This window comes from Tripterygium wilfordii, chromosome 15, assembly GCF_013401445.1.
Source record: "Tripterygium wilfordii isolate XIE 37 chromosome 15, ASM1340144v1, whole genome shotgun sequence".
NCBI classification, from domain to species: domain Eukaryota; kingdom Viridiplantae; phylum Streptophyta; class Magnoliopsida; order Celastrales; family Celastraceae; genus Tripterygium; species Tripterygium wilfordii.
The window spans coordinates 12841820-12865716 of NC_052246.1; the positions used below are offsets into that span (position 1 = coordinate 12841820).

Below are 23897 nucleotides of genomic sequence, written 5' to 3' on the forward strand. Positions count from 1 at the left end.
TTAGAGGACTCGATGCATTCAATTCATTCCTTGTTGGTATCGTATATTCTAGATATGGAGTGTTTGGAACGAGAGAAAATGAGAGTTAGAGAGAGAAGTAAGCCAGCCATGTGGCATGACTGCAGAAAGGTATTGTTGATAAAATATTGAAATGGACCTCCTACAAAAGTACAAATACAATGACCCATAAATATAACTACTACCATTTTAACCCAACACATGTTCCATGATACACTATGGAAGGCCCTACCACTCAGCCTACTCGACGGGGACAAATATTGCAATTTATTGAAACCAAAATGGGAATGTCGTTGGTGTGACCGTCCGACTTGGTGTGCATCTCACAAAAATGGTAGCTAACAACTATCACGTGGACAAGCACCCACTCCATTTCCCACCTAATACTCTCTTTATACTTTCCATTACTACCTACTAAACTGCGATTTGTGGAAGAGCAATTTCAATTTGTGTGTCTGTGAGAGAGAGCGAGAGAGGGGGCAGAGAGAGAGGGGATGGGGAAGAGCATATCAGAAATGGGTGTGGATGATTTTGTGAAATCAGGCATGTCAATAGAAGAAGGCAAAGTATTCGATGAAATGCTTAAAGGAGCAGTTTCAGCAGTCAATAGCTCGGAACCAAGAGAGTTATGGCGCGAGATAGTGGCTCGAAGACTGCTCAAGCCATGGCACCCACATGAGTTGCATCAACTGGTCTACTACTCTGTGTACGCTCATTGGGATGAATCCACCAATGGCCCTCCGCTCTATTGGTTCCCTTCTCTGTAATTTTCTGCTATCTTTCTCCATCTATTACTATCGTTTTATATCTTTAATTTGTTTGGTATAGTTGCTTACGGTTTTTCGCCTTTTTGGGGTTTGGCATTTTATGGTTTTACCCTGTTTGTCTCTCTTTTTGTATGTACAGTCTCCTTTGGTGCTGTCTAAATTTTGATTTTAGAGGTCCCACTGTTTTTACCCTGTTTGGACCCATCAAGATGTTATGATGCAGGAAGAGTTGGATTCTGATCTGGGTAACTATTTGTCAAAATATTATAAAATAGTTTAAAACTATTTACAGCTTTATACAGTGACTGATGGACCCCCACCCACCAGAAAATGAAAAAGAAAACACAATGTATGCAAGTTCTAATTAGTTGTGGAGTTACAAATGAAATCAATCTAAAAATTGGTATTTGGACTGATTTAATTCACTTGCCCACAGGAAGCAATTTTTAATATATACATTTCTATTGTGTTGGCTGCATCAAGTAATTATCAAAATTATGTGGAAATTATGTTAAGTATTGGCCTGTAAGCAGCTGTACAATCGTTGAGAGATTTAATGGTCAAAATCTGCTCGAGAAACTTGTTGAAACAATGCCAAGCTTGTATGTTCTTTTTACCTTGCACAGTCAACCGGATCAAAGTAATTTCTTCTCCTAAATGCTTCCAGTGTTTTTCATATGCTAGATATCAATCAAGGCAAACAAACTTGGGTCGTGCAATGGAAATTCATGGTCCAAAGTTTTTGGGATCTTCATACGAGGACCCCATAACTAGTTATAATCTATTTCAGAAGTTCTCCGTTCAACATCCTGAGGTAAAGGTCTTTCATTATTTCAAGACAGATGCAGTTTTATTGTATCAATATACTCTATGCGAAATTGACAACTTTAACAAACATTTATCACTGAATCCGATGTCTGCAATTAATGTTCAGGCTTATTGGCCAATTGTTCTAAAAGAACTTTCAGTTGTATTCCATGAAGCCCCTAAGTGCCTTCTAGATACCACCGACAAATCAAAACGTGGAGGAACTTGGCTTCCTGGTTCTGTCTTCAATATTGCTGAATGCTGTTTGCTATCCACGAGTCATCCTAGAAAAGAGGATGATAGCTTGGCTATTGTATGGAGAGAAGAAGGCGGTGATAGTTCTAGTGTTAATCATATGACATTGAAGGAACTTCGAGAACAAGTAATGTATGCCCTCGCATATTTGCACAATTTTTTTTTTACGCAATTGTAATTAGATGTATTTATTTCATTTAGGCTTTGTAGCAACATCTCTGCAAAGCATTATAAGGTATAACCAGCATATTTTCCTGCTTAATATAACTGTATGTGATTATTGTTCCACTTTGTATGACATGGTTGTTCTAAAAATTTGGTTTGATTGAGACTTAACTTCTTTATGTGGTTGAAAGTTGTGAGAATGAAAAGTCCCGTACCATTGAAATCAAGTTTGATTTAGAAGTTAGGGCATGTCAACCTAATCATTTGCAGTGAAAGAAAATTTTGAATGTCATTTTTCTTTTTATTTACGGTGAACTAATGAGCAACTTTTACTCACCTGATGACAGACGTTATGCTTATAGATAGGTTGTGTATTTGGTGTTTTGATGAAATGGGAACTATCTGGCAACCTGAATTTCCCTGTTTTTGAAGAAACGTTGCACGTGAATGAGTAGTCGTCATTACTTAAGAATGAAGGAAAAACTATTTAAGATGTATAATCTTAGTTGAAAACACAGGAAGAAACACATGTATATAAGCAAGATCAATCATATTAGTTAAGGCAGTCTGGAGAAGGAGTGCAAGGACAAGAGCTATGAGCAAACTTTCTATTGCTTTCATGTTTAAAGGGGAATACTGCAACCATTTTCTTTTTAACCATGTCTTTATAATATTGCATTCCTCTTTTCCCTTCTTTGCTAGGCTTTGATTTTAATTTAATTTGAAAATTACTTATATTTGTTGATGTGATTTTGCATAAAAATGAGTTACAGGTTGGTGGCTCATGCACTGGATGCTACATTTTCAAAGGGTGATGCAATTGCAATTGACATGCCAATGACTGTCAATTCAGTTATCATCTATCTCGCAATTGTACTAGCAGGATATGCTGTTGTATCAATAGCGGATAGCTTTGCACCAAAGGAAATTGCTACCCGCCTGCGTGTGTCGAATGCAAAAGGAATCTTTACTCAGGTAGCTTTTCACTTTTAGAAGACCTAGTATCTGAAGTCTGAACGATATAAGATGCCTCTACCTTTTTTCCGCTGAACTGAAAAAATAATGTAAACTCACATAACGGAGGTTGAGAAAAATCGTATCTGCCTGTGTGCTCTGTGATAACCACCTAATTAACTAAGAGACGCTCAAACATGAGAAGCTTAGTGACGGAATACGGCTGATGAAAGTCGTATCAGTATTTTGTTGCCTTTTGAGTTGCTAGTCTAGTATATCTTATAACTTATATTTCTGTCCATTTGATACTTAAGGGATTCAGATATAAAGGTAGAAGACACTCTGCAGCTCCAATCAATAAAGCATTGAAATTCCTTATACTTCTTATGATCGTAAACATTCTCTTTTTTAGGTTCTTACATTTTTTCTATGTTTTGTATTTTCCAAGTTGAATTTATGAATAATTTCAGATTTGATACTATTTCATTGCTCATTGAGTTTGGTAGTATATTCCATTTGTGCTGGTTTTCTTTTATTTCAGTTTGCATATACATTGCCATTTTCTTTAGAAATGACTCCCACTTCAATTCCTCTCCAGGATTTCATAGTCAGAGGAGGTCGTAAAGTTCCTTTGTACAGGTAGAGCTTACTTTTTTATTATCTATGCAAAACGTCTTAGGTGACATATGTGAAGGAGAACTACCAGTTTTTTTCAGGATAAACCAGGCATCTAAAACCGATGTTTTACCTCTGGGACTTTTTCATGTAGCTGATGTTGCATAACTTTTTTTGATATGTCATATCCATAGGCGAACATGTGGCCTAGTGGTAGAGTTGCAGGAGTGCAACATAGAGGCTACATGTTCAATTCCTGTAAACAACCTCTCCACATATTATGTAAGAGGAAGGTCTGCGTACATCTTGCCACCCACTGCGGAAGTCTTGTACATGGGTGTTGTTTACCATGTCATATCCAGATATTTTACGGGATTTACCGATCAGAGTATGTGGTGGAGAATATTTTCTGTGTGCATCTGTCTTTGAATGAGCATGAGAACTAATAGTCAACTCTGAATCCTCAATTTACCAGAATTTTCTTAATTTCTCTCTATCTCTCTAGTCAAAAGAAAATGCTAGGTGCAGCTTCCTTTAAATCATTCAAAAGTCCCTTTTGGCTACTGCCGGACGGGCCCTCACCATAGTACACTATATGGGTTCAGAAGTTGGAGAGATTTCTGCCTAATGACAGTTTGTGCTTCTTTGCAGTCGAGTTGTAGAAGCTGCTCCATTAAAAGCCATCGTGCTCCCTGGTACAGCGAATGAAAGAGATGTTCCATTGAGAGAACAAGATCTTTCTTGGAAATGTTTTCTATCCAGAGTAAATTGGAATGCAAGGTAACAAATGGATTGCAATAAAAGAGTCAGTTGTTGTAGTTAATTTCTCAAAGAAACATCCCCCAGATTCTTTTCCTGGAGTATTTCTGATTTCTTCTTAATTCAGCCCATCACCCATCTCGTAATTTGATATGAAAATAATTTCAACTTTCCCTTTGTGGCAGACCAATTTACTATCCTCCGATTTCTCAACCGGCAGACTCCGTAACTAATATACTATTTTCATCTGGAACCACAGGTAGAGAACTTTTTCAAGATATTTGGTCAGTTACTTTGCCATGCTTTTCCTTGAGCCCATCTAGTTTTCTTTTCAGGTGAACCAAAAGCTATTTTGTGGACACAACTTTCACCGATTCGAGCTGCCAGTGAGGCATGGTCTAACGTTAATATTCAAGTTGGAGATGTTTATTGCTGGCCCACAAATTTAGGGTGGGTCATGGGGCCAATTCTACTTTATTCATGTTTTCTAACAGGGGCAACTCTTGCTCTCTATCATGGATCCCCTCTTGGACGCGATTTTGGAAAGTTTGTACAGGTGATCCTAAGTTTCATAGTTACAAATGCCCTAACCCAGGGCTTTTTGCATTAAGACTTTAAGATTAAGGCATCTAATTCTTCTAGTTTCTTTCTTCTTCTTTTTTACCCCTATTTTTGTTCAGGATGCTGGAGTCACTGTTTTGGGTACAGTTCCAAGTTTAGTAAAAGCTTGGAAGAATACAAACTGTATGGAAGGCTTAGATTGGACGAAAATAAAGTAATCTCCCCCTCCCCCAGTTAAATATTAATGTTTGCATATCACATGGAAAATTATTCAAATAAATGCATTTGCAGATCCTTTGCTTCCACTGGGGAAGCCTCCAATGTCGATGATGACCTTTGGCTTTCTTCGAAAGCATATTACAAACCCATTATTGAATGTTGTGGTGGCACAGAGCTTGCATCTTCATACATCCAAGGAAGTCTACTGCAGCCACAAGCTTTTGGAGCATTTAGTACTGCAACAATGACAACAGGCTTTGTCATTCTTGATGAAAATGGAGTTCCTTATGTAAGAAATCCTCTGGAAGTGTCTAACTGGCTATCCCCCTCTCCCTCTGTGTGTGTGTGTTTGCAAATGAACCTGTCACCAAATCAAGTTTTGCAGTACCTGGTCATCCTATGTTTGCATTGATGGATGATGGGTGACAGGTTTTCAATTGCAGGTCTTTCTTAATGAAGAAAAGCAATGAGAAAATAGGTGACATGTTGATACTTCAATTTGTATTGTTTGTTTATATGTTTGATATGGTTGACCAACTGCAGCCAGAAGATCAACGTTGTGTTGGTGAAGTGGGTTTATTTCCTATATACTTGGGAGCATCTGATAGAATTCTTAATGCTGATCATGAGAAGGTTTACTTCAAGGGAATGCCGATGTACAAAGGAATGGTATGCCTGTATTCCTGCAATATGCATGCATAAGTTACATCTTTCTACAACCATCCACGGTATTATAAATTCATCTATCAAAACCATGCATAATGTGTTAACATATTCCTTCACAGACACATGATAAGGGACTCAATCCAGTCTAGACTTTTTAAATCCCAACACCACCACCATATTAAAAGTCTCATAAACCATTGCCAACTGGCACTCGATCAGTCTGGTGTCTTCAGATTAATGTGGGACCACATATATTCTAGTACTGATGACTGCATTCTTGGGGATTTTTGTTGTTCTTAGAAAGCGTTTTATCGAGGTGTAAAAGTTGTAAGGGATCAAGAATGACAATTTGTTGCTTGTTTGGAAAGAAGAAAGGGATTTCCCTTAAGCTTGTGACCTGTTTCTTAGCTAATGTTAAATGTGTCAGCTAATGGCCCGTTCATAATGACTTAAAAAGTCTGCTTTTCTTCTCAGCTATTTTACTGCGTTAATACAAGATGCAACCATATCTTGAGATGAAAATTTTCAATCTAACTTTCATCTAGAAATGCAAGCTTCACTATTTAGGTTCTGATAAAATTCATTTTTATCACTTGTTTTTTGTAGTCTAGCATAAATGATTATTTATTACTGGAGTGAACTTTGGGTGTCCATTCGTTGGAAGTGGTGTTTTAACTTCTTAAAGCTGGGCATATGTTGATGCAGATCCTCAGGAGGCATGGAGACATCATTAAGAGAACTGTTGGAGGCTATTTCATTGTACAGGGGAGGGCTGATGACACAATGAATCTCGGTGGCATAAAGGTTTTATGTTCTCCTACCCTTTTGTAATCATGAATGGCGATTGAACCTTCTTCTAATTGTTATGTTGACTGCCCAGAATTTTTTATACTATAAATTTTTTAGTTATGACTTTTGCGGAGTCCAGAAACACAAATATTTCTTCGTATTAATCTTTATTTTCTTGCCAACAATTTCAAAACCCTGTTGCATGTAGTTGTGATGGCCTTGGGTTAATAACAGATAGCTAAATAAGATTCTTTTGCATCTTTGGCAGACATGCTCTTGATATGTGGCATGTAAGTGCTGTTTGAATGTCTTGACATCTTGTCTTACTTTTACCTAAAACGGTATGCTTGGACTAGTTTTTGAAGTGTTTAACTTTGTATATTTTCTTTTTATTCATATGCAGACGAGTTCTGTTGAAATTGAGCGCGTGTGTGACCGGGGTGATGAAGGCGTCTTGGAGACTGCTGCTGTCAGTGTTGCACCACCTGGTGGCGGTCCCGAATTGTTGGTAATATTCGTGGTATTAAAGAAAGGATTTAATGGTGAACCTGACAAATTGAAGATGAAGTTTTCGAAAGCCATCCAAAGCAACCTCAATCCGTTGTTTAAGGTTTGATGCTCATATACATGCATAGTTTGTACACCTTGACATCTTTTTACTCCAATCTGATCTGAAAGGCCAAATCCTTTAAGTTGAAGCTAGGGTATCTCTTACAAATTGGAGCTATTGCTGAAACCGATGATGAAAGTTCCATTATTGAAAATTGTTTGAAATCCTAAAGGTGTCTATCGATGTAATTAAAAAATCCTACCAAATGTTGTTAGAACTGGAATCACTTATGTTGTAAATGTTGTCGGTTAATGTTAATGGTTCCACCTCCATAGTGATGTACACAACATGTGTAAGGTGCCTTTTCAAATGCTAATGTTGTTTATTTTCAATTCTTTGACCACTAGGTGAGCTTTGTCAAGATAGTCCCAGAATTTCCTCGAACTGCTTCAAACAAGTTGCTCAGGAGAGAATTGAGGGACCAAGTGAAGCAAGAGTTATCTGTTCGCAGTAGAATTTAAAGGAAACATCATCAAGCCTTGTGCATCAGTTCTCGGAATTTGTTTATCCTTGTAAGATTTCCTTTCTCGATGAATGGTTAAGAAAACATTGTGAATCAATAAGAAGGGAACAAAAGCGGAACATTTAATTTTTTTTTCCCTTTAATGTCATTTGTTTGACAATAATGCACTTGTGGCATCGAATGATCCTCAGTTTTGTCATTGTTGTACCATAGGTTCTAAGAACTGACTTGCTGAAATAAAGGGAAAATAAGCTTTTATAATATTTCACTACAAAGATAAAAGAGTACGTTTGCACCAATTTTTTTGTTGCCAGATTTACAGGTGTACCTTGAAGAAGCAGCAAACAGAACTAAACTGCAGTTGACAGACTTTCGGGCTAAAGACTGGTCTCTTTTTTCTTAAAACCAGTCATCACCCTTTAATGTCTTGCAGGTTATTTAGTTATTGTCGTTATTTCAATTATAACCAAGCAGGCTTATGGTACTGGGGAAAATATCATATCTTTGCAAAATCAACTGTTTTCTTCCCGTCATGTGCCTTCCTGAAGAAATGCTTGACATAGTCAGAATACAGAACCTGCTTGTACAGTGGTTTCTCTCCAGCAGCTAGCAGTTCAGGCAGAGGACCAATCATGTCGCGTGGTCTGGGGTTGGCAAAAATTGGAACTGAGATCCTGTTTTTGCTCCCATTGGCAAGCACACGGTGCTCAATGCTCTTGTACCGACCATTGCTCATTATCTGTAGTGCATCACCAACATTGATGACAAGAGAGCCACTTACTGGAGGGACATGTATCCAGCTATCACCCCTATTGCCCCTCACATAAAGCCCTCCAATGTCGTCTTGGAGGAGGATGGTGAGGGTGGAGACATCAGAATGGCGGCCAACTCCAGCCGTGAGCTCAGGGTTTGGGCATATCGGGTAGTAATTGAGGTTAATTCTGACTGAACCCATCAATAAAGATGTCTTTGCATCATCTATTTCCTTCACATTCAGTCTTTCCGTTAGCATGGCTAACAGTCTCCTGATAAGTACTTCAGAGCTCTTCATGTATTCTAGCACTTGATCCCTGACAGAAAAGATATTTATAAGTTCATAGTTAGATAGAATTGTGACATCAACTTTGCACGCAGGAAAATGCTTATTTTTTATGTATACTGTGCTAGGGCTTGGAATGAGTTCAGATTTGTTACTTGCAGAAAGGAGGCCAGAATGCAGAAGCTTCTTCATCAGAGACATAGAAGAGGCTGAGGTAATCTTTCCACTCCAAAGCCTTCTCTGCTTCGGGAATGAAGCTTGTACCAAATCTAACATTGTTAGAAGGTGATAGCTTTTTCGAGTACTTATTCTTCTCTTCTGCAGGCATCCCGTAGAACCGATGAGTTGCATCCTTAACATTCTCCAAGACGTCAATAGGCACCCCATGGTTTATAACCTGGAAGAACCCCCACTTCTCTGCAGCATCACAAACAGACTCTACCACATGTACGTCATCCCATTTCAACATGTCGATGATGGGAATGGACTCTTGAGGCATGACATTAGTCATATTGATCCTCTCCTCAAGAGGCTGGATATACTGTTTTGGGAGACGCTTGAGACCCAATTCAGACAGACCCTTCACTCCATGTCCTTGGTTTATTACAAAGTCAGAAAAGTCTGTGGAGTCAGTGATCGCTGTTGCCATAGTTGGAGCCATTGAGGTAAGAGAGCTTTTTTTGCACTTGTTTCTGCAATGGGGAAATATGTATGTATGTGTGGAGAAACTTGCTTGCTATATACTGCTATTTATATGGTATTTTTACTTAATTCCACCTACTCATATGGCTTTTAGCATGCCTCATTGAAAGTTTACTTGAGTGGCAACTGCAACGCCACCATATGATTATATCACTTCTGAATAAGGTGAATATGACTACTTGGTTGGTTTACCTTGTTAGGTTATAGCCTTCTGAATCAAGACCCATTACATACCGTCTGACACGGTACGTTCTTTTGTTTTTGATGGTCGACAGGCACAAGGGGACATGCCATTACACAAAGTTGTCAGGTAAATTTCATTTTGTTCTTGCTGTTACCATTACACAAAGTTGTCTTCACTCTATAACATGAGCTTGCATCAGTATGCGGTTTATAATATTATTCTACAATAATTGAGAAATAGTATTACTCTAGTAGAGTACATGGGGAGAGAGCTACCACAATAAAGAAGAGAGGCATGATTCATGGTTGATGACTATGTGGAGATTGGACTCTCCTTATTAGTTATTACCTGGTAAAAAAAAGTTAAAACGTTTCTTTATGTTATATTGCAGCTCTCTCCATATTATCTTTCATCTATAGACATTCTAAGTTGCTCCCTGCATATATATATATATGTATATATATATTCTGCCCCACCATTCCTACGTATAATGATGAAAATGAGAAGGCACATCTGTAGGGCCCTTGAGATCTGTCTATCGAAATAGTTTTGCTTTACAGAGCATATTTATGGAGTTCAAATGACATGTTCTGTTTGATATATTTTGTCGACCCTACTGATTATGTTTAGTCCTCTAGTAACTGATTATGTTTAGTCCTCTAGTAAATGCACGTCAAGACTTTTTTTTTTTTTTTTTTGGAAACGGAAGGAGCCACCCAATCCACGTATCTATGGACAGTTGAGTGTGTGTAAATTTCGGGTCATTAGAAGAGTCTATACCACGTTGAGGCTGACGCTGACGTGTAAAATTTACAAAAATCCAACCCAAAACCCAGATTTTGCTTTTCTTTGATCCCGAATCAAACTATATCTCCACGCTACAACCAGATTGAACAAATCCAAGAAACTCATCAGATACATTGATATCCTCCAATTTACTATTTTGCCCTCCTCTCATTTCCATCATATAAAAGCCATGTGGTCCACCTTGGTACCCTGACCCCGTCACCAGAGCACGTGATCCCAACGTGACTCCACATATCCCGACCCGTACTGCGGGGTCCAGCTCCGCCCAATTCACTAATTGCCCATCTTTCCCCACACCCACACAAGTTCTCGGGCACCCACCCGCTTCCCAAACTCCCTCGACCGGCCTCCACTGACCTGAACTGAAATCATACACATCAGCACTTCCGACGAACTCTCCTTGACTCTCCGTGCCATAACCACTCAAAACCCAGAACTCCTCCCCTATTACCACCCCTTCGCACTCGTCCCTCTCTCGACTCAACTGAGCCAACTCACTCCACTCGTTCCCACCCAAATCATAAACACACCCGGTTTTTAACGCGTTCTTGTTCTCGTCATGCCCACCCGCCACATACACCCGACCCGCAAAAGCTCCAATTGCGAAAAACGATCGCTTTGAAGGCATGTCCTTCCCTCGCGTCCATCGCTGGGTCGCGAAGTCATACACCCAAACATCGGTAATCGGATTGTAACTATCCGGGTCCCACCCGCCCATCACCACCAATTTCCCCTCGCAGCTTGCCAATTGACAAAACAAGGGTAACCCATTTGGGTAGTCCGGAACCGGGTCGAGTCGCTCCCACGAATGACTCACCGAGTCAAACACGGTGATTCCGTAATCGGGCGAGCCACCAGGTTTTACCCTATCTGTTGAAACTGCTTTGCGGGCTTGAACCAAGCAAGCAATTTTGTGGGTGTATCCGTACTTCTTACGGTGATAGTAGAATTCTTTGCTTAAAAGTAATCGGCTCCATCTCCGACAAACTCGGGAGGCGAATCGATGAGCCGTGTATGGCAACCGAGTCAAGCACTCGAGACCGAGCTCCTCGGGCAGACCCGGAATTAACTCAGTGGACACCGTGCTTTCCATAAATAGAAAGTGAGTTCTGCAAATTCAGATTCTGGGTATTCTTGCTAGGCAGTGTACCAGTGTGTAATTGATAAGACTCGGCGAGAAAACATGGTTATCTATATAATATAGAGCAACCTATAATAAAACAAAGTCCGGACACAGCAGGCTGGCCCCAGCCACTCTATTATAACACTTAGATATTTTGTTTGGAGATGATCTGAATGGCTATGGCCTCGAAATGAGGTGGGGGCTTGGATAAGGCAAAAGAAAGGGTTTTAGTACTCACAATCTAACGTGTGCATGGCGTGGGTGGGTTCCATGAATGTGCATCGGACTGTGGGAACCGACCGACCGACGATTTTGATTTTTGATTGATCATGAATTGTAGTCACACACGGCATATAGAGGATAAAGGACAAAGGCTGATGTGGCATGGCCATGCCAAGATGAGAACGAAATTAACTAACTAGAAATATATTTGTGGATAAAAAAATTGACCAACAAAAGGTCTAGAAGTTGTCATTTGTGGACAAAATGATTCTGTCATACCATGCACTTGCGCTACATACTTCTTTAGTTCTTTGTATGCTTCCCATTGAAATTCTCCGCCCAAACAAATCAATGATGTTGTCATTTTTAGATTATCTGATTCATTGTAGATAGATACGATCCACAAAATTTAATTCTTCATGGGCCAATAGTACTTGGATTCATAAAATGTCTCATAAAATGTTATATTTGTGTGAGAGTTATTTGGACATTGGTTATAAGCCATTCGATTGAGTTATATCTGACTGATGTGAGATCATAGTTATGAAAAGTCTTCTTTCATAGGTAAGCTTGTATAGATAAGATCAGATCTAGATGATTTATGTCTTTCATGTTTTGTAATTCAATTGATTAGTAGTTCAATTGGACGGACGAGACTTGGACTATCTCAGCAAATTATAAAATTGTAGATGTAATCCATAGGCAGGCCCATTGGGCCCACACCTTGCTGTCTAAGACTCCAAATCACAATATTAAATTAAGGCCTCATCCAACTAAAAGTACTCATCAATTACAACTATAATCTAAATTTAAGTAGTAATCATCATCCAACCTACTAAACTCAACCCACATCCTTGATTTGCACAACTTCATCACAAAGTACCAAACAATGCAAAGAAATGTCAATATGGCACTCACCAGCAGAACACTTGTAGTTGCCACAGTCATGACATAAACCAAAAACCCAGATGGAACCAAGCACATAAACACCAAACCAACCATCCCCATTGGCACTCTAAATGGTCTCTTTGTGGTGGGCAATTTCTTCCTCAACCACAAAAATGATGCAAATTCCAACAACATCCCCAAACTGTACAAGAAATTGGCTGATGAAATTAAGTCTGCAAAGTCCATGTCAGAAACTGTAACTGTAATCAAAGTTGTGACCAAAATTCCAACCCATGGTGTATCAAACCATTTGGATCTTTTCCCACAACACTGAGGTAAGAATCCCAAGTCTGCCATACCCAGAAACTGATATGCACTACTGCTCAATTGTGCTTCATATAGTCCAATTATTGACAACACTGCACCCAACTCAATCCACAATTTTAACCATTCTCCAGCAACCATTTCACCCACAGTAGCAAAATACCCATCAACCCATTCCTCTTGATTTAGTGGTATAGCCCCTGTAGAGGCCAATAGAGGGACCAAGTAAGTCAAACAAGTAAGCACTCCAGCTGAAAACAGAGCTTTAGGGTATGTCTTCTGGGGTTCCTCAACTTCCCCAGCCAAAGTACTTGCATTGTCCCAGAAATTCAGATTCCAGAAAAGGGTATTGAAATACAATGGCCAATCTTTTGGTACACCTTTCTGGCCCAAACTAATCCACCTAGCAGGCTCAATTTTTGGAATTGAAAACAGAGTCAATGCTATGAATGGCAAAAGTGCCATAACACCTAGAGTCACTGCAGTATAACCCACTATAGCCAATCCTGTATAGTTCAGAAAAGATAGCACCAGAGTTGTAATCAGTATAGCAGAGTACCTTGGCAAACCTGAAGAGAAAATTGGGATAACAAGCTTGAGGTAATCTACACACAGAACTGGGTATGAGGCCAAGTTAATGACTCCACTGAGGAACTTTATAGAGCCCATTAAAGAGCCCCAGAACGGGCCAAAAGCCTGATGGGCCCATATGACATAGCCACCGTTGCCTGGGAAGGCGGTGGCGAGCTCTGCCGTGACGAGGGCTTCTGGAATGCTCCATATGAAGGGGAAGATCAGAAAGCCCACGATAGCCCACAACGGCCCAGCAGCTCCTACCGCGGACTCTTCCCCGTATGGGCCGCCCGATACCTGAAAGAAGATTAGGAAGATCAGTGGTATGAGGGGGAGCTTTTTGGAGGAGGCGGCGGTGGGTGATGGTGGTGGTTCAAGGAGGAGGAGAGTGTGAGGATCTGGAGATGATTCAGACTCTCCCATGGTTGGACTTTAGAATTGGATGCGTGCTTGCAATAGTAGTTTTGATAGCTGGAGATTCATGAATGCTGATGTCTGGTGGGGATCAATTACTTGCCATTAATGGACCCACACGAAATTCGAGAAAAATGGGTGATCGGAAAGAAAGTTGGAAATGTAATCTCTGGAAAAAAAAGATAAATACTTTTGAAATGGTCATGATCCCATCCCATTCAATTATTTGCCTCGTTGAGGACATGTGGTCTAATTAAGTAATACGACCAAACTGCAAAGTAATTACCATTTTGCAGCCAAAGAATGAATAATAACCAATAACGACACGTAACATTAAACAATGCAAGCTTTGTCAATGGAGAATCCTATTCCTCTTTTTCCATTTCATTTAGTTGATTTTACACTTAGAATATGTTTGCATTGAGGGATTTGAGAAAAATGAAATTTCTAATTATCAGGTTCGTGCACACAAAAATATACTATCAGAGGATTCGTTTGATAGACAATTGAATAGCAGCATATATGCTATCATAAATGTTGGGTTGTTTGATTCTATTTATGCTTGTGAGATATATGTTGTTTAAAATAGTGTGTCAAATTACATATAGTGATATTGTGTATTTACCTTAAATAGAAGCAATTAAATATCTAATTGTCGCATCACTTTTGCACAGTCTAAATTCTCATATAATTACATTACGTAATATTATTACATATTTTAAATAACATAAAAATAATTTCTTTATGTTACATGGGTACTTGAAATGGTCCCTTTATGACAAATGAGTCGTTGGTTGAACGACAACCATATTGTATGTAAGAGATTACTCATCCATTATATCGTGGGTTCGAATTCTACTCCTTCCCCAAATCTCTGTTTCAAAAAAAAATGATTGTTTTATGTTAGTTGAGATGGTGGAGTGGAATTGTTATTTGGTAAGCAAGTAGCATATATGTTATTTAAAATTGCTTATCAAACTCAATCAGAATAAATTGGATCAAAAATTCAACGCGTGACTGCAATGATATTGCCCTTATAACCTTCCGAATCCATACTGTGTATGTCCCAGAGAAATTGATCGATTTTGGTTTCAAATATTAAAATGCTGAAGATATTTTATTGCTTTACGTGCATTTTCATCAAGACAATTGAAACCATTGACTTTGTGGCTGAACTAAATTATTAGAAGCCATCCATTGTTGACAAGTCAAGATTGAATCTTCAAAAAGATTCTATGGTATCTTGATGCCGTTCTGTGCAACGGAAAAGTTTATAGAAGGAAATATGTATATCCTGGACCAATAAACTCCAAATCTCCATTGTTGACTTGTGAGATACATGACAACTTGTAAAGAAACAAAAGAAACGCAACCATACAATAAACTAAACTAATAATCTTCTGATATACTACCGGTCATGTTTGTGTCCATAATATCTCATACTTTAATGGCAGAATTTGTGCTATATTGATGACCATATCAACTGACAACTTCTTCTGATCAATTGTCAAGTTTTTCACCATTGTTGAACTTGAACAACTTCTTGTACTTGCAGAACTTCATTAGGAAGTAGAATCCAATAGCACCGACAGTCATCAAACCACTTACCAGATAAACAGTCTTAGTGGCAATGACGATGATCAGTATCAAAAACCCAGATGGTATTAAGCACATGATCACCAATCCCGGCAACTTCATCGGAACCCGGAACGGCCTTTTCAGTTGTGGCAACTTCCTTCTCAGCCAAAGAAATGAAGCAAATTCCAATAACATTCCCAAACTGTATAAGAAATTTGCTGATGAAATGATGTCTTGGAAGTTCATATATGAAACACCAAGTGTAATTGCTGTAGAAAGCAGTATTCCCACCCAAGGAGTGTTGAACCATTTGGCTCTAAGACCAAAAAACTTTGGCAAAATCCCCAAATCTGCCATACCCAGAAGCTGATATGAACTGCTGCTCAATTGTGCCTCAAACAACCCAATTGCAGATAACACAGCACCCACTTCAATCCATACTTTAAGCCACTTCCCAGCAATCATTTGTGCTGCAGTGGCATGAAACCCAGTCTCCCATTCACTCTGATCCACCAAAACAGCCCCAGTGACTGCAAATAGTGGGATCAAGTAAGCCACACAAGTGAAAATCACAGCAATAAACAGAGCCATAGGAAATGTTTTCTGGGGGTTTTCAACTTCTCCAGCCAAAGTACTAACATTGTCCCAAAAGTTCAAATTCCAAAACAGGGTATTGAAGAACAAAGTCCAATCTTTCTTCACCCCTTTTTGGCCTAAACTCAACCATCTATGTGGATGAATCTTGGGGATTGCTAAAATAGACATGATTATAAAAGGTGAAAGTGAAACAATACCAAGCAAAACGGCCACATAGCCTACTATAGCCAATCCAGTATAGTTGAGAAAACTAAGTAACATAGTTGAAATCAACAAAGCAAGTTTCCTAGGCCAGCCTGATTCAAACACAGGAAACAACTTATCCAAGTAGTCAATGCAGAGTACAGGAAACGCTGCCGTATTGATTACACCACTCAAGAACTTCCAGGACCCCATCATGGATCCGGAGAAGGGCCCGAAGCCCGCTCCGCCCAAATCACAAACCCACCATTACCCGGATACGCTGTGGAGAGCTCTGCAGTGATGAGTGCTTCAGGGACACTCCATATAAAGGGAAATATGAGGAAACCCAGTATCGCTAATAGTGGTCCAGCAGCTTGAACCGCCGGCTCCTCGCCGTACGGGCCGCCGGCGACCTCGAAGTAGATGAGGAAGATGAGAGGGATGAGAGTCAATTTTTTGGGTGAGATGGTGGTGGGGGCTGCGGTGGTGATTGGAAGACCGGAGGCTTGATCCGGCAATTTTGGCGAGTTTTGTTGGTTTTGAATGGTTGATTCATGGTTTTGGATTGGTTTCTGTTGGTTCCAGGCCTGTGATTGGATTTCAACCTCCATGATTGGTTTAAGAACGACAACTGCGATCTGGGTTTCTAATGATTTATATAGAAAGAAGTGAAATCAAGTGCAAGAGGTGGAGGAAAGATTGAGAGACAGCGGAGAAATAGGAAGTAAGTGCTTTTACGAATAGTAGGTTTGAGTCGTTTGACTACAGTAACCGCTCATACCCCATCATCCCAATCCATCACGTGTAACAATTAGAACTTAGAACTAGGATTTTGTAGGCGCCTCAATTACAATAGTTGAATAGTGAACTTTGGTTGATGTAGGGTCGTCTGTGATCATTGAGTCCTGCAACACTTCAACAACAACAGAGCCGTTAGAAGTTCTTAGACCAGGACTGGGGTACCAGTCGAGGAGACTCCGACGATCGAGTCAGTAGTAGAAATAAGAAGGAATATGATCATTGATGGAAACCAGGGGAATGGTGTTTGGGCTAAGAATTATGAGAGTGTTTTGAGATAAGTGTTTAGGCTTATTTGTGTATGTTCTACCCCAAGATGGGAAATGACTATTTATATATCTCCCTATAACAAGTGGCGTGTTACTATTTGGTAAATGCAATGTCTTGGAACTTGGGTTCATGCAAGTTGGTTATCTGATAAGTAAATGTGATATTTGAAAAGTGATAAAGTAAAATTCCTAAAGTAGTGAAAAAAGAAGGATTTAGACAGGTTAGGCGCTTGGAGTGAGTGTAGACTTGTCACGTGTTACAAGGAGATAGGAGGGAAGTGTCTTTATGGGAAATGCATATGCATGCTTTAAGTGACACAATAAGGAAAGAATAATCAAAACTGGGGTCATCAAACCTACCAAGTGGGGTTATGATGGAGCTGTCATGCCATTCACACCCAAGGAACCAGTTTGTAACTGATTTGTAAGTGGGGTGTTGGGTCTAAATTAACCTTACTAGCAAGTGTACTAGTCGGCGACTACAGCACAATGATAAGCAAGGGTCGAATCCACAGGGACGGTGTTATGTTTAATCCAAATGTATATTTGTATGTATATATGGACAATGCAATCAAAAGTAAAGTTCAACTCAAGATTGTTTGGTTTGGTAATTAAACTAAAACAAGTAAAGGGCAAAGTATTTTTGGTATTTTCTTAGAATAGGGATGCAACTAATGCAAATGAGATGAACACCAAGGCTTTGGAATCCCCCTTGGGAAATAACTTGCGATGACACAAATTCACACACACATTTGCTAATTCTGGCATAACGAATCCGTACCTAAGTCGGTTTTAGCGCACCTAAGCCAAATCTCCCTAAAATCGATTACTAGCCATCTTATTGGTCTAGGTCGGATATTCCTAAATACATTCTAGCCATCTTATTGGTCTAAACATGCATAGGAATTCATGGAGTTCTATGGAGATTAGGATTCATACAAATTGTCACCTAATTAAAGGGAGACACATTCATAATCAAGTGTTTCAAGAAGCATAATCTACTTGACATATTATTGTCTAAGCAAATTCTCCAAACAATTTCATCCAAAAACCTAAAGTGTTGGTCAAATACCACAAGCATGAAGAAATTGCAATCAAACATAGAAACACAAGATTTATACCCAAATCAACTCATATGTATGTAAATCAAGTCATAAACAAAGTCATCAAACCCAAGGCTTCATCCTAGCCTTGGCACAAGAGGTTTAGTTACAAATAATGAGAGGAAAACACAAGAGAATAGATGAGAAAGGCATGAATAAACCCAATGAGTTGAGTAGATCCAAGTGGAGTTGAAGAATCTCTCCTCCTAGCTCCAAGAATCACCAACCTTACTCTGTTTTCGCTCTCCAGAAATCTGTTCTAGGTCTAAAGTCACCCGCAGCTCGGACAAATCGCGACTTAAAACACCCCAGAAAATTGCTTTTCACGCCTAGGCGCGTTGTTTTCACGCCTAGGCGCACCACGCCTAGGCACACGCCTAGGCGCACGCCTAGGCGCAATCCTAGGCGTGCACAACTTAAAATTCAAGTCCAACTCTCTGGACTGGGCGTGCAGGAGTGATCCTGGGCGTGCACAATTTGTGCGCCTAGGCGCGTTACCCCTAGGCACATGATTCAAATGACCATAACTTCTCCATATGACCTCCGATTTGCATGATTTTAGATTCTACGGAAAGCTTGAGATGTCTAGTTTCCAATGCCTTTTGTTGCGCTCAATTCCAATAATGTGACAGAAAGTTATGACTATTTGAACACACGAAGTTCGGTGGACATTTTCTTCAATTCAGCCCTTTTTCCGTCGCTTTTCATCCAAACCGCAATCAACCTATCAAAATACAAATCAACACATAAATACACTCATTATTTATCAAAAGAAAGCTTAAGAGGGGGATATTTCTACCAAAAACAATAGGTATTATCATACCTATCATGGGGGCAAACCACAAGTTGGAATGGTGTCTGGCACCCAGCGGGACGTTGATTGGTGCAATGCTGGGCGGCTGTCAGACTGTGACATTCTGTTGCAAGTGGATGTCAGTCTTACAAGTTGGTGTGACGTCTGTTGTGGGCGATTGACATGACATAAGCTGCAATGATGCCTGACGGATGTTAGACTGCATGACATATAACATGAGCGGTTGGTGGTCCATGGGCCCTGATCTTAATGGACTTGCAAAATAGATAAAGATATTGGGCTTGAGCCCATATTAGTGGGTTTACCCTTTGAGTATTTGATATGAGTCTAGATTAGGATCGTTAAACATGTATGTGCAAAAGTTTCTCACCTTAAGATAAGGTAAGTTAGATTAAAATTCAATGCATGGCTACTAGAATACTCTTCCGAGTGGGAATCGAACCCATGATTGATTTCAAAATGACAAATTTGTAAGGTATCGTGTATTGCTGTCAAAAAAATTACATTTCATAATTACCTGAACTGAAGTCAGATGGGATCATTGTTTTGATTTAGTATTTAATACTGTGAAGAGTTACATCCCGGCCAATCAAAATATTTTCTCAATCAAACTCTTTTACTTTCTTCTCAATTACTTGAAAAATCAAACATTTTGTCTATATAAATAATTTACACACCAAATTAACCCATATTTTTTTGGTGTCTTCGTGGTAATAAAGATTATAAATAAAATCCATTTTTGAATTGTCTACCTTACAAATTGATCATAAAAACATTAATATTTTCATTCCTCCTTATTCTGGACCCTTGCATATCAGTTCTTGATATTTATTTATATAATATCCATATATTCCAACATTCGTGCATAAATATTTTTTTTTTTGAAATGACATAAGTATATATATATTCTACCTTACAAATATGTGTATGTTAATAGAAATGGTAATTAATTTGAGTTTCTTTGGAAGATTAAAATTATAGAGAAAACCCAAATGGAGTCCAATCGAATTTCAGATTCCCTGAACCTAAAACAATTTTTAATTTATTTTTTTTAATGGATGATATTGAAGGGACATTCTTGAGAGAGATATATATATAAGAAGCATTGTCTTGACAGCGAGAGCCTACTAATCAAGTTCCAAGGGAAGAAATGAGGATTTCAATTCTTTCTAGTTTTCTTCAACTAATCTTTGTTTTTTCTCTTCTCACACAAATCCTAGCAATCAAAAAGGCAAGCATCTACTTGTTTTTCTATATTAATTTTGTTGTTGATTTTTTTCAATCATCGTAGATAGTTTGGTATTATTGTTCCATCTTAGAAATGATGATGATTTATGTATGTGAACGGATATGGGGCTCTTTTCAATTTTTAGAGTGTATAATTTTTATATGATGCTTACTCAACGGTTTGAGATGTGTGACACATCACATCATTTTTTTTCTTTCCTCCACCATATTTATTCTGCACCATTGGATAAAAATGATAAACTCTGGGCAATTCTAGAGTTCCCTCATTCATTGTAGACAGTGTTGTGAAAAAAGGTTATGTAGGATGCTCTACGTATGCTCAAATATTATTTTTCATCTCATCTTCATTTACTCTATCACAATACTTACATATATATATATATATATATATATATATATATCATGGTACGTTGATTTAATTGAGCACAAAATTTAAGCTTTTGACATCGAACTCATGCATTTTTTTCCTTGTTATTCGAAGCAGGCTTACGTAGTATACCTGGGGTCACATGTACATGGATCAGAGCCTACGTCCATGGATATAGATGCTGCGAAAGCTTCTCATTATAATTTGCTTGGATCTTTAATGGGAAGGTGAGGTTTTCAGCACACAATTATAATCTGTTAAAATTTTCAGTTTATTCCATGAACAGTTAATTAATGAAATGAGTTTCAATTTCTTGGCATATTTTGGTGATTTAGTACTGAGAAAGCCAAAAATGCCATATTTATTCAATACACTTTAAACATTAATGGCTTTGGTGCAATGCTCGAGGAGGAAGAAGCAGCAGAGATTGCAAGTAAGAATAATTTCAATTTTATTTTGTTTTAATTCCATGAAACAAAAGTTGATGATTGTTATTGGTTTATGCAGAACATCCAGATGTTGTGTCAGTTTTCTTGAACAAGAAAAATTATCTTTTTACCACGAAGTCATGGGATTTTCTTGGATTAGAGAACGGTAAAATAATTCCGGACGGCTCCATATGGAAGAAGGCAAGATTTGGAGAAGATACAATCATAGGAAATATTGACACCGGTAATTAAGTCTACATATATATATTTTCAGTTTGTGAATCAAATGTTGATCTTTGACAGTTATTTCTGTTAAAAATATCCGTAGGTGTTTGGCCAGAATCAAAAAGTTTCAGCGATGAAGGGTACGGGCCGGTGCCATCAAGATGGAAAGGACAATGTCAAGAAGACAAAACAGAAAACCCAGTTCGTTGCAATAGGTGCATTATCTTCTAATGCAATTAATTTCATAGTTTGTGCTATTATAGCTGGTGTAATAATCAAGTGGAAATACTGTACTAGTTTGGACAGTTGATTGCTTTTTATGGAAATCATTACACAGACCATAATGTTTTCACTTGAGTTGATATTGTACCCAGGAAGTTGATTGGAACAAGAGTCTTCAACAAATTAGGGGAGGCAGACAGCAGCGCCCGAGACCAGTCCGGCCACGGGACACATACATTATCAACAGCAGCAGGTAATTTTGTTCCTGGACTACATGTTTACAATCAACCCAACGGAACTGCAAAAGGAGGTTCACCAAGAGCTCGCGTTGTTGCTTACAAGGCCTGCGACAGTCAAGGTTGCAACGATGTAGACATTTTGGCTGCCTTCGATGCTGCCATAAGTGATGGTGCTGATGTACTATCTGTGTCACTTGGTCGCGCAGAACCTGTAAGTTTTTTTGAGGAAGGAATATCAATCGGTGCTTTACATGCTGTTGCGAAAGGTATGGTTGTGGTTGCGTCTGCTGGCAACAACGGACTAGAAGAAGGAAAAGTTGGCAATGCGTCTCCTTGGATTTTCACAGTTGCTGCTAGCACAATTGATAGAGACTTGAGCAACGGTTCTAAGTAAGTTTCAATATCAAACACTCCGCTTCATCATCTCTCTTTGATGTGGTAAGAATGTAGTAGTCATGCTATGGCTCATATTACACAGGTCATTCGTGCGAGCTCCAGCAATGGCTGATTTCTCTTCTACGGGTCCTAATGAGTTCGAGCCAGCACTCCTCAAGGTTTGTTTAATGTTTCATAAATCACATTTTCTTGGTTGTCAGACATGCTAAAATGACAACTATTTCAGCCTGATATCACAGCACCGGGGGTTGATATAATCGCTGCTTATAGTGAAGATCCTGAAGCTTACGAAGAAGGAAAGCCAGTTCCTTTCAAGGCACTTTCAGGAACTTCAATGTCTTGCCCTCATGTATCTGGCATTGTTGGTCTTCTCAAAACACTATATCCTCAATGGACTCCGGCTGCTATTAGATCTGCGATCATGACAACTGCGACAACAGCAGACAACACAAATCAGTTTATACAAAATCCATTCTTCAAAAAAGCTACCCCGTTCAACTACGGTGCAGGACATGTTCAACCAAACCTTGCAGCGGATCCTGGTCTTGTTTATGACTTGCAAATTAATGATTACCTTAATTTTATATGTGCTCATGGCTACAACGAAAGCTTTATCAGAAAAATTTATGGTAAGCCTTACGCATGTCCCAAGTCTATCAGTATCGCAAACTTCAACTACCCTTCAATCACAGTTCCTGATCTCGAAAGTTCAATAACAATTACAAGAAGAGTCAAGAATGTTGGATCTCCAGGAACTTACAGAGCAACAATAGAGGCAGCAAATGGTTTGTCGATTTCGGTTACTCCCACAATACTAGTATTTGATGCCATAGGTCAAGAGAAGAGCTTCTCGGTTACTTTGGAATCAAAGATCAAGAACGAGCCGAAAGAGTATGTATTTGGAAACTTGGTTTGGTCAGATGGTAAGCACAATGTAAGAAGTCCACTGGTGGTGAAGCATGCATAAGTAGAAAAGCCTTCATTTACCATTAAGTTATAATGTGTACTATCCTTCATATTGAATAAGATTATTTTCCGATATATTTCATGTAATCAATCTTGAATACTTGTTTCGATCAAACTTCTGTATGTACGTCAGTGTTGCAGACAGATAAAGACGTTGGAAACGTGCATTTTCCGGTGCTCTATCCATAGAATTCATCTCTTTGTAGGCTTGTAGACAGAACAATAGTAACATATACAATCTTCCCTATCAATGATTTAAAGCAAGTGAATTAGGCATAAATATCATGTCACAGGTTTTCGACAAAAAATGCATTTTTTAATAGACATTTGGCATCAATCCACAATCTGCAGATTAATTTTAAACGATCACTCAAGGACAAAAACAGAGAAGAGAATCACATACTTTAAGAGGAGGCATCAAGAGCCACCTAAACTGCATAAGGAGAAGACAGAGAGTCGAACAATGCATGCTTAGTCTAGACAACTAGACCAATTACAGACAAATACAGGATCTTTTGTATATCTCTATATTCTCCAATA

At 38.9% G+C, this 23897-nt stretch overlaps 6 protein-coding genes across 6 annotated transcripts; 2 read left to right on the forward strand and 4 right to left on the reverse strand.

The window, feature by feature from the left end:
- The first annotated feature begins 2 nt into the window (after nucleotides 1–2).
- Nucleotides 3–7784, forward strand: LOC119980107 (probable acyl-activating enzyme 18, peroxisomal). Its single transcript, XM_038822768.1, has 14 exons — nucleotides 3–781; nucleotides 1470–1599; nucleotides 1720–1979; nucleotides 2786–2987; nucleotides 3565–3605; nucleotides 4233–4361; nucleotides 4526–4599; nucleotides 4676–4896; nucleotides 5021–5115; nucleotides 5193–5409; nucleotides 5664–5789; nucleotides 6492–6590; nucleotides 6979–7185; nucleotides 7533–7784. The coding sequence occupies exons 1-14, from the start codon at nucleotides 513–515 to the stop codon at nucleotides 7644–7646; spliced, it is 2184 nt and encodes a 727-aa protein (XP_038678696.1). The 5' UTR covers nucleotides 3–512; the 3' UTR covers nucleotides 7647–7784.
- Nucleotides 7785–8055: 271 nt separating this feature from the next.
- Nucleotides 8056–9665, reverse strand: LOC119980108 (feruloyl CoA ortho-hydroxylase F6H1-3-like). The gene is made up of 2 exons (XM_038822769.1): nucleotides 8843–9665; nucleotides 8056–8718 (listed from the first exon to the last, which is right to left on the reverse strand). Exons 1-2 carry the CDS (start codon nucleotides 9346–9348, stop codon nucleotides 8145–8147), a joined length of 1080 nt encoding a protein of 359 aa, XP_038678697.1. The 5' UTR covers nucleotides 9349–9665; the 3' UTR covers nucleotides 8056–8144.
- A 652-nt stretch (nucleotides 9666–10317) lies between these two features.
- Nucleotides 10318–11707, reverse strand: LOC119980111 (F-box/kelch-repeat protein At2g44130-like). Its single transcript, XM_038822772.1, has one exon. It carries the CDS (start codon nucleotides 11471–11473, stop codon nucleotides 10439–10441), a length of 1035 nt encoding a protein of 344 aa, XP_038678700.1. The 5' UTR covers nucleotides 11474–11707; the 3' UTR covers nucleotides 10318–10438.
- Nucleotides 11708–12457: 750 nt separating this feature from the next.
- LOC119980110 (probable polyamine transporter At3g13620) lies at nucleotides 12458–14156 on the reverse strand. The gene has a single exon (XM_038822771.1). The coding sequence runs from the start codon at nucleotides 13931–13933 to the stop codon at nucleotides 12512–12514; it is 1422 nt and encodes a 473-aa protein (XP_038678699.1). The 5' UTR covers nucleotides 13934–14156; the 3' UTR covers nucleotides 12458–12511.
- Nucleotides 14157–15176: 1020 nt separating this feature from the next.
- Nucleotides 15177–17079, reverse strand: LOC120016939 (probable polyamine transporter At3g13620). Its single transcript, XM_038869945.1, is given in 2 exon segments — nucleotides 15177–16521; nucleotides 16524–17079. Coding segments are annotated over 2 exon segments (1467 nt in total). The 5' UTR covers nucleotides 16894–17079; the 3' UTR covers nucleotides 15177–15424.
- A 2201-nt stretch (nucleotides 17080–19280) lies between these two features.
- Nucleotides 19281–23569, forward strand: LOC119979918 (subtilisin-like protease SBT5.3). The gene is made up of 9 exons (XM_038822541.1): nucleotides 19281–19397; nucleotides 20384–20497; nucleotides 20999–21108; nucleotides 21217–21314; nucleotides 21389–21553; nucleotides 21638–21749; nucleotides 21909–22385; nucleotides 22474–22549; nucleotides 22618–23569. The coding sequence occupies exons 1-9, from the start codon at nucleotides 19281–19283 to the stop codon at nucleotides 23356–23358; spliced, it is 2010 nt and encodes a 669-aa protein (XP_038678469.1). The 3' UTR covers nucleotides 23359–23569.
- Nucleotides 23570–23897: the final 328 nt, after the last annotated feature.

What these genes read in the sequence shown, in the direction of transcription:
- LOC119980107 (XM_038822768.1), top strand. Translation starts at nt 513, where the DNA reads ATGGGGAAGAGCATATCAGAAATGGGTGTGGATGATTTTGTGAAATCA. An exon ending in CAAAAGGAATCTTTACTCAG is followed by an intron (nt 2,988 to 3,564) that starts GTAGCTTTTCAC and finishes ATTCCTCTCCAG; the next exon opens with GATTTCATAGTCAGAGGAGG. An exon ending in AGAGTAAATTGGAATGCAAG is followed by an intron (nt 4,362 to 4,525) that starts GTAACAAATGGA and finishes CCTTTGTGGCAG; the next exon opens with ACCAATTTACTATCCTCCGA.
- LOC119980108 (XM_038822769.1), bottom strand. Translation starts at nt 9,348, where the DNA reads ATGGCTCCAACTATGGCAACAGCGATCACTGACTCCACAGACTTTTCT. An exon ending in TTCTGGCCTCCTTTCTGCAA is followed by an intron (nt 8,719 to 8,842) that starts GTAACAAATCTG and finishes CTTTTCTGTCAG; the next exon opens with GGATCAAGTGCTAGAATACA.
- LOC119980111 (XM_038822772.1), bottom strand. Translation starts at nt 11,473, where the DNA reads ATGGAAAGCACGGTGTCCACTGAGTTAATTCCGGGTCTGCCCGAGGAG.
- LOC119980110 (XM_038822771.1), bottom strand. Translation starts at nt 13,933, where the DNA reads ATGGGAGAGTCTGAATCATCTCCAGATCCTCACACTCTCCTCCTCCTT.
- LOC119979918 (XM_038822541.1), top strand. Translation starts at nt 19,281, where the DNA reads ATGGGGGCAAACCACAAGTTGGAATGGTGTCTGGCACCCAGCGGGACG. An exon ending in AAATCCTAGCAATCAAAAAG is followed by an intron (nt 20,498 to 20,998) that starts GCAAGCATCTAC and finishes TATTCGAAGCAG; the next exon opens with GCTTACGTAGTATACCTGGG. An exon ending in AACCCAGTTCGTTGCAATAG is followed by an intron (nt 21,750 to 21,908) that starts GTGCATTATCTT and finishes TATTGTACCCAG; the next exon opens with GAAGTTGATTGGAACAAGAG.